This window comes from Phyllostomus discolor, chromosome X, assembly GCF_004126475.2.
Source record: "Phyllostomus discolor isolate MPI-MPIP mPhyDis1 chromosome X, mPhyDis1.pri.v3, whole genome shotgun sequence".
In the NCBI taxonomy this organism is placed as follows: domain Eukaryota; kingdom Metazoa; phylum Chordata; class Mammalia; order Chiroptera; family Phyllostomidae; genus Phyllostomus; species Phyllostomus discolor.
The window spans coordinates 95420998-95432133 of NC_050198.1; the positions used below are offsets into that span (position 1 = coordinate 95420998).

At 45.2% G+C, this 11136-nt stretch overlaps 1 protein-coding gene across 1 annotated transcript; it reads left to right on the top strand.

Moving 5' to 3' along the window:
- The first annotated feature begins 5142 nt into the window (after positions 1-5142).
- On the top strand, positions 5143-10636 carry SLC7A3 (solute carrier family 7 member 3). Its single transcript, XM_028522621.2, has 12 exons — positions 5143-5258; positions 6294-6693; positions 7007-7165; positions 7354-7531; positions 7723-7835; positions 7967-8189; positions 8363-8502; positions 8605-8707; positions 8946-9112; positions 9308-9474; positions 10052-10160; positions 10297-10636. The coding sequence occupies exons 2-12, from the start codon at positions 6324-6326 to the stop codon at positions 10410-10412; spliced, it is 1845 nt and encodes a 614-aa protein (XP_028378422.1). The 5' UTR covers positions 5143-5258; positions 6294-6323; the 3' UTR covers positions 10413-10636.
- Positions 10637-11136: the final 500 nt, after the last annotated feature.

Consider the following 11136-nt stretch of genomic DNA (forward strand, 5'->3'; position numbering starts at 1 on the left):
GGGGTCATGGCCTGCAACCCAGGCATGTGCCCTGACTGGGAATCGAACCTGCTACACTTTGGTTCGCAGCCCGTGCTCAATCCACTGAGCTACGCCAGCCAGGGCCATAATTTTTAAATTAAAACTAAATGTAATGTGCTGACATGAAAGTGGATATAAATTCATTGAAAAATAGAAAATCCAGAACTATATGCTAGTATATTTAAGAATTTACTATATGATAAAGTAGGCATCATCAGTCAAGAAAAAAGTGACTAACACATTCTATTGGGCTGACTGATTTGTATTCTAAGGGTTCAAATTACTTATATATTATATATGTCATATGTTGATATAATATATATAATGTCATATAATACCCATTTCTAGATACATATGTAATATAGATCATATTTCATATGCCAAAGTGAATTCCAAATGGATTAGTGATGTAGAAAAAGTGAAATATCATACAAAATGGTGATGACTTTTTTGTGATTTTAAAAAAATTATTTTTATTTTTTAAAAAGATTTTATTTATTTACTTTTAGAGAGAAGGGAAGGGAGAAAGAAAGAGAGGGAGAGAAACATCACTGTGTGATTGCCTGTCATGTGCCCCAACTGGGGGCCTGGCCTGCATCCCAGGCATGTACCCTGACTGGGAATCGAACCAGTGACTCTTTTGTTCACAGGCCAGTGGTCAATCCACTGAGCCACACCAGTCAGGGCTAAAAAATTTGTTTTTCAATTACAGTTTGCATTCAACATTATTTTGTATTAGTTTTAGATGTACAGGATAGCAGTTAAACAATCATGTACTTGACAAAATGTTCCCCCCAATATTTCAAGTACCCGCTTGGCACCATCCATCGTTATTACAATATTATTGACTATATTTCCTATGCTTAGCTTTACATCTCCAAAAGGCTGATCATTATTAAACTTTTAATGAAAAAATTCAAACCTATGGATAATTTGAGTAGTATAATGAATACCCATATATGTTCACTTAAATTTGCTGATTTCCAGCATTTGCCGAGTTTGCTTTCTGTCTCTCTACATGCACACACGTTATTTATGCTGAACAATTTGTGAGTTCCTGACTCTTCATCCCTAAATACTCAGCATGTATCTGCTAAGAACAAGGACATTCTCCTATGTAGCCTCAATACCATTATTGCACACACAAGAAATTAATACTGATACAATGTGGGTGGTCCATATTGTATTATCATCTAACACACATTCAAATTTCCTTAGTAGCCCCCAATAATGTCCTTTATAGCTGTTATTTTTTATTTCAAAGTTCCAATTGAAGATTGTGCACTTTATAATGCCTCTTTAGTCTCCATTGATCTAAAATAGTTCTCCTAATTTTTTTTCTTTTGTCTTTCAAGATATTTGCAGATTTCTGGCTAGTTGTTGTTTGTCTTGTAGGATGTCTCACAATCTGGATTTTTCTGATCATTTCTTCCTCACTAGATTTAGGTTAAACATTTTCGACAAAAATATGTCACGGAGAATATGTGCTTCTTATTATATCACAAGTAGAGCACATAATGTCAGTTTGTCCCGTTATTTGTGACGCCAAATTTGGTCATTTGGCTAAGGTGGTTCCCCCCAGATCTCTTTACTGTAAACATGATGTTTTAGGCAGAATTTTCATCCCTACACCCTTCTCGCCCCATGAATGTGTTACATTACATGGCAAAAAGGACTTTGCAGATATTATGAAATTTACCAATTCTTAAAACAGGAAGATTGTCTTGGATTATCTCAGTGAGTCCAATGTGGTCACATGAACCCTTAAAAGTATTAGAGGGGGAGTCAGAGAGAGTCAAAGCAGGAGAAGGAGACCACATGTTAAGGAAATGGGACTTCAGTCCTCCAACTGCATGGAACTAAATTCTGACAACAACTTGAATTAGTTTGGAAGTAGATTCTTCCCCAGCACATCTAAAAAGAAATGCATCCCTGGTCGGGTAGCTCAATTGCTTAGGGCATTGCCCCAGATACGCCAAGGTTGTGGGTTAGATTCCCCATCAGGACACATATAGGAATCAACCAATGAATGCATAAATAAGTAGAGCAACAAATCGATGTCTTTCTCTCTCTCTGAAATCAATAAATTAAAAAAATTACAAAAAATAAATTAAAAGGAATGCAGATACTTTTATTTTATCCACATGAAACCCTGAGCAAAGAATCAGCCATGCGGTGCCACACGTCTGACTCATATAAGCTGTGTAATAATAAATTTGTGGTGTTTTAAGCTGGTAAGTTTGTAGTAATTTGTTATGGCAGAAATAGAAAACTAATATAAGTTCCTTTCCCTTTGTAATTAATATGTAACTGGGGGGGTACTTTGAGATCATGTGAATATCCTGTTTCCAAACACTTTATCTATTGATTACCCTTGTCTCAATCAGTTATTACTTTGGTGAGTACAAGATGGCGATTTTCTAATTCTAGCATTTCTTGTAGGTTTATTAGCTGGTATTCTTTTATAGAGAACAGCTTTCCTTGCCTTTTAAAATTTTCTCTATGAATGTATGAATGATTTTATTTTTAGTTTTTGATTGTTCATATACATTTGTTCTACTGATTTTATTTTTGCAGAATAATTAAACATTTACTTACTTATTTATTTATTTATTCCACATCTGAGGAAATTTTTTTTTCATTGCTTTTAGTAAGAGAGGAAGGGGAGAGTGAGACATCCATGCGTGAGAGAAACATCTGTTTGTTGCCTCTTATAGGTTCCCTGACTATGGATTGAACCTGCAACGTAGGTATGTGCCCTGACTGGTAATCAAAGCTGAGATCTTTCAGTGTACAGGATGATGCCTCAGTTAACTGAGCCACACAGTCCAGAGCAACATTTACATTTTTAAACTGAACAACCTTTTTTTATCTTTAATACATTCTAACAGTAATTTGAGAAAATATTTGATCGTGAAAGAAGGAGACTGTACAATTACATGATAATTTAATATATGCTGTACAGGGGTGGGCAAAAGTAGATTTGCAGTTGTGAATATGCAAAACACAGAGTTTATTCTCATGTTATTTATCAATTACTGTATTATTTATTTGATTTCCAACTGTAGACCTACTTTTGCCAACCCCTGTATATACATGTATATAGACAAAGACCATTAACAGAATACACAAAAACCCATAGTTGGTTTGTTAGGAATTATGGGTTACTTTTCTGCAAGCTTGCATTACTGCTAAGTTGTTTGATAATAAAAATGAAGAATTCAGTTTGTCAATTTATGTCATAATTGAGTCAATCACCTACTCTAAGCAACCAAATCCTCGTCACGTATACAAATCTATTATTCTGAATATGAGCAAAGTTTTTCTTGAATACTTCCCATGTGCCAAGCAGGAAAAATTGACTTCACAATCTCATCAAGCATGACAACAACCTTGTGAAATGTGTATATTATATTCAGAAACTGAAGCTCAGAGATGTTGTAAAATTTGCTCCAAGCCACAGTGGCTGAACCGGGACTTTAACCTAGGTGGACCTCCAAACACTGCACGCCTAACCACTATGTGCTGGTAATACTGTTTTCAATGATACTGTGTGTGTTTTCTTGCCCTAGCTAAATTTTTAAGAGTAGGAGGGCAAGGATTTTATTTTATGTTTCCTTTGGAGTCTCTTCACTGCTACACCAGCTGTTAGACACAGAGTCAGTGCTCAGTAAATATTTGAGGAATGCCAAAAAGGAGTTGTAGGTAGCTGAAAATACCAATTAATTTGAAGATGATTTAGATTTTGGATCAATTTCATGGGTGACATATTCATAATGGATTATTTTTATTATTTTATTTTATTATTGTTCAAGTACAGTTATCTGCCTTTCCCCCCTCACCACTCCCCCCCACCCCAGCCATCCTCACCTCCCTCCCGTTTTCACCCCTCCTTGGTTTTGTCCATGTGTCCTTTGTACTTGTTCCTAAAATCCCTCCCCGCTTCTCCCCTCATTATCCCCTTCCCCCTCCATAATGGATTCTTTAAAGGAAAACAAGGATACTCGGGTGTATCCTTACCCCCCTGAGATGTTTTGCTGGGGGAGAAGCACTCCTTCACAACCCTGTGGCTCCACTCTAAGAACTGATATGGGTGTGACACCAGGTGTGATCATTTTATTTTTTTAATTCTTCAGCTCCTCTTCTGTGTTCCAGAAACTCCTAGCCTAAAGGGCCTGCCTCCATGCTACTGCTTCTGCCTGTTTGGATTTGCCTGGGGCCACATCTCCTCTCCTCCCGCATTTAAAGAAGGTATGGCACCTTTCTGACGCAGGCACTGACGTCAGCCCGCCAGGTTTCATCAGGGTGGTGGTGAACAAATACTTATAGTGTGATGTCAAGCAAATCATGCCTCTGAGCCTCAGCTTACTCACCAGTAAAATGGAATTAAATGAGTTCTCTCCTTCCTCCAATATTTTAATATTGTTAGAATTTCATACTTAAGAGTTTAACATTTTACAGGTAGCTGGAGATACACTATGGCGAGACTGGGGCCTGGAAACCTAGATAGGATTAGCTATGCATACAGGTGGTGATTGAAAACATCATTTTCCATTCTCTTGCTGACTGTTAAAAACACCCACATATTGTATGCCAACTATACATTAAGGGTGAGAGCTGAGGGGTCGGTGTCAGATGGCTGTCCATAATCTGATCCTTGGGAAAAAATTTAGGGGTGCAGAAACCTCGTGTAGAAACTAGAGCTAAGGAAAACCGAGGGAGAGAGAGTTGGTGAGAGGGAGAGACTGCGGTGTTGTTTCCCCTCCACCTCTATCCCCTCCCCCACCCCGCCAACCGCTGATTCGGACTATCAAGGCACAAAGGTAGAAAAACCCAGGTGGTCTCTGCCCTGGAAGCTTCTCATTGTCCTGCTTGGAGGTAAGCGAGGAGGAAAGGCTGCCCTCCCCCATTTCTCTCTCCTGGTCATGCTAGTCTTGCTGTTTGCAAGTGGGAAACAGTCTCAGGCTTCACGCAATCCCTTTTGCATAGCGGAGGAGTGTGTGTGTGCGTGCGCGCGCGCGCGCGTGTGTGTGTGTGTGTGTTGTGTGTAAGGAGGAGGGTTGGGGGCGGGATTCCATGACGTTACCGGCCCCGCCTCTGGGTGTATATAAGGGGCGCTTGGCGCGCAACGACCCCAAGCAGCAGCTTTGAAGCCTGAGCGAGCGAAGTCGGCATCTCCAAACCAACTCAGCTTAACTCAGCCTCGCTGAAGCCAACCCAAGACTAACCACTCTCTGGTAAGCCTTATGGGGGGAGCAGACACGTGCGCCGGAGGGGGACGGAGAGGGTCCGGGCATACCTAGGATTCTCTGCAACCATGGCTTGCAGTTGCATCAACGCGGCCGTGACCTGTTGCTGGCGAGACCCCGGCCCCGGGAGCCAAAGCTCCCATCTCCACCTCAGCCCCAGACCATTTCTAGATGAGGGCATAAGAATTTGGGAGGTGAGTCGGGGGGCCTCGTGCGGAGCCCCTTCTCTCTGGTGAGCAATTTCGGGCTCCCCATGAACCCCTCTCAAGGCGCATCTCCAAGTCTTTAGATGTGGAAGCCCCGCCCCACTGTTGATGCTTGCTGGTCAACCTAGCCGGGCGGGAGGAAATGGGGGAACATTTGCTTACTCCCCTGAGCCGTGGCCACGCAGTTCCGCGGTGTGGGCTTGGTTAGGAGGGATGGATTGAGGCTCTGCTCACTTTTGATATGCAGTCCTGGTCATTTCCTCCTCCCTCCGGGCTGTGTAGGAACCACACCTATTGGGTAGCCCTGGGGGCGAGGACGGAGAAGGATCGTAGGTATTGAGCTTCTTCCCCGAGTTGCTGCCCCTCCTGAGTCAAGGTCTGTTTAATTCCCAAGAATCTACAGGCTAGGAGACAGACATATTGAGCTCCATGGTTCCTGGGTTGGGGTCTAGGATAAACCCCATAAACCCCATAGTTTCCCCACCAGAGAAATAGGAGGCTAATGTTGAGGAGCATCTACAAGGTGCCAGGCCACTGTACTTAGTATAAGGGGCTTTCATATGCCTTTTCTGAAATTAGCCTTTCCAAAGACCTGTGAGGTCTTATTATTCCACCTGTGGGGGAGGAAACTGAGGAATAGAGAAGTGACTTGCCTTTGTTTCTTCGATAGCCTTCTCCCCATCCCCCCTCGCCCCCCCCCCCGCCCGCCCCCCGCCGCGCCCCAGCACCGGTGCTTGGTGAGTGGCTATTGTAATTCATTCCTAAAGCCTGGGGACATTGAGCCCTACTTAAGAGCTTTTGTCTTGTTTTTCACCAGGTCCTAGCATCCTCTTCAATCTCAGCTAGAATGCCATTGCAGAAACTTCGCAGATTTGGTCATAAGCTGGCCCGCAGACGTACACTGGAGCCAGACATGGCTGAGACTCGCCTTTCCAGATGCCTGAGCACTCTAGATTTAGTGGCCTTGGGTGTGGGCAGCACATTGGGTGCAGGCGTGTATGTCCTGGCTGGCGAGGTGGCCAAAGATAAAGCAGGACCATCCATTGTGATCTGCTTTTTGGTGGCCGCTCTATCTTCTGTGTTGGCTGGGCTGTGCTATGCAGAGTTTGGTGCCCGGGTTCCCCGGTCTGGTTCTGCATATCTCTACAGCTATGTCACTGTGGGTGAACTCTGGGCCTTCACCACTGGCTGGAACCTCATCCTCTCCTATGTCATCGGTGAGATGTTGGGGCAGGGAAGAAACTGCACAGCCAATGAAGGGACTTTCGAGTCAGGAAGTCTGGGTAGAATGGCGAAGTCACTCACAGGAATACCCTAAATGTGTGTGTTTGCTAGTGGGCTGGGAGGGTTCAAGGTGTGGAGAAATTGTGCATTCTACTTAACCTTTCACCTGGTTTTCTTAGATTGACTAGTTTTGGTTTTTAAAAAGTAACTGTAGGTGAAAACAGCAGGGATTCTTGTGGGACTGCTATGGGGGAGGGAGGGGAGGGGGGAGGAAACTTGACCCCATGTTTCTCTTTGCTCCACCAGGTACTGCCAGTGTGGCCCGGGCCTGGAGCTTAGCTTTTGACAACCTGATCGGGAACCGCATCTCTCAGACTCTGCAGGGGACCATCTCACTGCATTTTCCCCATGTCCTCGCAGACTATCCAGACTTTTTTGCTTTGGGCCTTGTATTGTTGCTCACTGGTGAGGGCCAAGGAAGGGGACAATGATGGGGGTGGGGCTAGGAGGGACTAGGGCTGAGAAGGGCTTGCGCACAGGTGAGAATGGTCTGAAAAAATGCTGGGAAGGGACAGTCTGCACCTAGAGGAGAGGGAACAAAATGTGGATTGAGAGGACTTCCTTAGAGAATTCCGAATGCTTCTCTCCCCCAGGATTGCTGGCTCTGGGGGCTAGTGAGTCGGCCTTCGTTACCAAAGTGTTTACAGTGGTGAACCTTTTGGTTCTTGGTTTCGTCATCATCTCTGGCTTCATTAAGGGGGACCTGCACAACTGGAAGCTCACAGAGGAGGACTACGAAAATACCATACGTGGAGCCAATGATACTCACAGGTTAGGAGATTTCACCCTCCAGAGATGCAGAGTTGGGAACATGACGCGGGGGAGCAGGGGGCATCCATGCTAAGGGATTCTGGGTTGGGAGTGGGAGCCTAGGCCTTGCAGACCTAAGTAGTTTGGCATCAGGGAAAAGGTACAGAGTTGGTTGGACACCCTTACATTTTCCATTCTTTCTTCTACTTTAGCTTAGGTCCTCTGGGCACTGGAGGATTTGTGCCTTTTGGCATCGAGGGGATTCTCCGTGGAGCGGCTACCTGTTTTTATGCCTTTGTTGGTTTTGACTGCATTGCTACCACTGGTAACAGGGCCATTCCCTTCCGTCTGGGGCTGGGGCTGGGGCACAGTGTGTGCTCAAGCTGCCTGCAGATTGGGGGAGGTGGAGGAGTGAGCCTGCTTTACTGATTCAGAACATTGTGCCCCTTCCTGCAGGGGAAGAGGCCAAGAATCCCGAGCGTTCCATCCCCCTGGGCATTGTGATCTCACTGTCCGTCTGCTTTTTGGCGTATTTTGGTGTTTCTTCGGCGCTCACGCTAATGATGCCTTACTATCAGCTTCAACCTGAGAGTCCCTTGCCTGAGGCATTTCTCCATGTTGGATGGGCCCCTGCCCGCTATGTTGTGGCTATTGGATCCCTCTGTGCCCTTTCTACCAGGTCAGTGTCAAATGTGTGTCGTCCTCTGCTGTCAGTTTCAGGTTATAGCATTCAGTACTACAGAATTACCCCTTAAAAGGGCCGTGAGGAGAAGGTGGAGACTCCTGAACCTCACAGGCTTGGGGAGAGAAATGGCAGCCAACTCATGCCACTCTGGACATTCTTCTCTCCAGCCTCTTGGGCTCTATGTTTCCCATGCCTCGGGTGATCTACGCAATGGCGGAAGATGGCCTCCTGTTCCGTTTCCTTGCCCGGATCCACCCTGGCACACGCACCCCCATTGTAGCCACTGCAGTCTCTGGCATTATTGCAGGTGAAAAATCAGTTTTTGTCTTTCCCCTAGTTGTTTCACCAACTCCCTTAACTTTGCTCTTCCCTTTTCTCATGTTTTTTGGTTTCTTCCCATCGATTTCAGCATTAATGGCATTCCTCTTTGAGCTCGCCGATCTCGTGGACCTGATGTCGATTGGGACCCTGCTTGCTTACTCGCTGGTGTCTATCTGTGTTCTCATTCTCAGGTGAGATTCCCTTCCTCCACATACTGCGATTTGGGTTCTTAGTCTCGGAGGGACAGTGACAGGGATCTGCTCCTTCTCCTTCCTCCTCTGCCTTCATCACCCTGACTCTCCTTGAGGAATATGGAGAACCCTAACCCCACCTGTCAAAAAGAGCTGCCCTTCGTGGTGACTTGGGAAGGTTAAGCTGCCTGAGAGATCTTAAAAGGATCAAGATCTGTTCTTCTTTCCCTTGCCTCAGGTATCAGCCTGGACAGGAGACAAGGATTGAGGAAGATGAAATGGAGTTGCAGGAGGAGACGACACATGAAACCCAAAGGCTGACCTTAGAGGCACTATTTTGTCCGCACAACTCCACCCCCACTCCACTCTCAGGCCAAGTTGTCTATGTTTGTGCCTCACTGCTAGGTGAGCAGTGGGATTTTCCTCTGGAGGGGAGGTGGAGGGCAGCTGGGGTTAGCATGATGTAGGGAGAAGAGTGTGTGGCATTGGTTGAGGAAGAACTAGAGAGAGAGGGTGACTCGTCTTGGAATGGGGTGCCTAATGTCTTCATGTGTTGGTCTCAAGAGTTGGTTCTGATGTTTCCCACCTTGACTCTTGAAGCTATGTTGCTGAGTGTCCTTTGCCTGGTGTTGGCCCAGTGGTCAGTTCCGCTGTTTTCTGGAGATCCGGTGTGGATCGCAGCGGTTGTGCTGCTGCTGCTGCTCATTATTGGGATCACTGGGGTCATCTGGAGACAACCACAGAGCTCCACTCCCCTTCACTTTAAGGTAAAGGACCTCTCTCTTTACCCCTACCAACACATCTTGAAAGAAAATAGACTTCAGGTACCTCATAGTCAAATAAGGTTCATAGGCATTCTTTAATTGGGCAAGAAAGGAAAGCTACAGGGGATAGCTCGAGCAAAGACTCCTTCTCTGACCCTCCTCCTTAGTTACTTTCCAGTTCCATTTTCTCAAATTCTGAATATTCTTTTTTTTTTAAAGATTCTATTTACTTATTTTTAGAGAGAGGGGAAGGGGAGGAAGAAAGGAAAAGAAACATCATCATGTGGTTGCCTCTCACACGCCCCCCTGCTGGGGACCTTGCCCGCAACCCAGACATGTGTCCTGACTGAGAATCAAACCAGCAACATTTTGGTTTACAGACTGGCATTCAGTCCACTGAGCCATACCAGCCAGGGCAAATTCTGAGTATTCTTACAACCCTAAATGAGTGGGCACTGAAATACACAGTTGGGTAGGAGTTGAACTCTCCCACTCCTGGCCTGGGTAGATTAGGGATCTCTTTCTAGATCACCTAGTGGTGTGCACAAAAAAAAAGAAAAAGATTTTGCTTTGTTCCCAGGTACCTGCTTTGCCTTTTCTCCCACTGATGAGCATCTTTGTGAACATTTACCTCATGATGAAGATGACAGCTGGCACCTGGGCCCGATTTGGAGTCTGGATGGCGATTGGTAGGTATCCACTTGGGAAAAATAGGCCTCTTGGGTATCCCATCCCAACTCCTTTTCCTCTTGGTCTCATACAGGGTACCTATTAAGCCTTCACAGGTCACTATTTCCTTACCTCACAGTTGCCTTTCCACACTAGGGTTTGCTATCTACTTCGGCTATGGAATCCAGCACAGCCTGGAACAGATTAAGAGTGACGAACCCCCACTCAAGTCTAGGACCCGAACTGTAGACTTTGATCTCAGCGGTACCTGAATGCTGTCTGGCGTCCCTACATAATAATGGAGGGAACTCCTGACCACTCGGGAGCTAAGCCTCCAATGGGGTGTTGGTGGGGGAACACTATTAATAGAGCTCTGCTTCTTAGAGTGAAGGATGTGTCTTTGCTGTTTCTCTTCTCCTTTTTGTAACCTGTCTACTTTTTCATTGCACCTGTAGCTGCTTATTGGCTTTTCAAGAATATTAAAAGGATCTAGGAAAAGAAACTATGTCTTGTTTTTTTTTTTTTGCTTGCTAGAGATGATGTGAAGCCTGTTCAGTGTGGAAAGCTCCAGATGAGTGTACTTTGTTTGCTCCAGTCACCACATAAGTATCTGTTGTGCCTTGCCTGCATGTGTTTCTTGTTGGATCAGGGTTTGAGGAGAGTGGTGTAAGCTGCCTTCCAGTCTAGTCACACTTTAAAGGAATGACCTTGACATGTGTTTTCCCCTTGCTATACCAAAGGTAAGGTTCTGAATAAGTAACAGACCAACACTTACCCCGGGGTTTGGGGTGGACTCTAATCTCAGCACTAGCATTTGTCAGGGCCCACGGGGAGACGACTATCTTTTGTTCTATCCCTTCTAGTTGGACCAGTCCCAGGCTCCTGTGCCTGCCTGAGCAATGGAAATTTTGGCTGGGGGTTTGGCACCGCTGGGAAAAGTGGACAATGGGTAGGGGTTGGTAAAGGATTGCAAATGTGTATAGACACTGATTGCTA

What these genes read in the sequence shown, in the direction of transcription:
- SLC7A3 (XM_028522621.2), top strand. Translation starts at nt 6,324, where the DNA reads ATGCCATTGCAGAAACTTCGCAGATTTGGTCATAAGCTGGCCCGCAGA. An exon ending in TGACTGCATTGCTACCACTG is followed by an intron (nt 7,836 to 7,966) that starts GTAACAGGGCCA and finishes CCCTTCCTGCAG; the next exon opens with GGGAAGAGGCCAAGAATCCC. An exon ending in ATCTGTGTTCTCATTCTCAG is followed by an intron (nt 8,708 to 8,945) that starts GTGAGATTCCCT and finishes CCCTTGCCTCAG; the next exon opens with GTATCAGCCTGGACAGGAGA.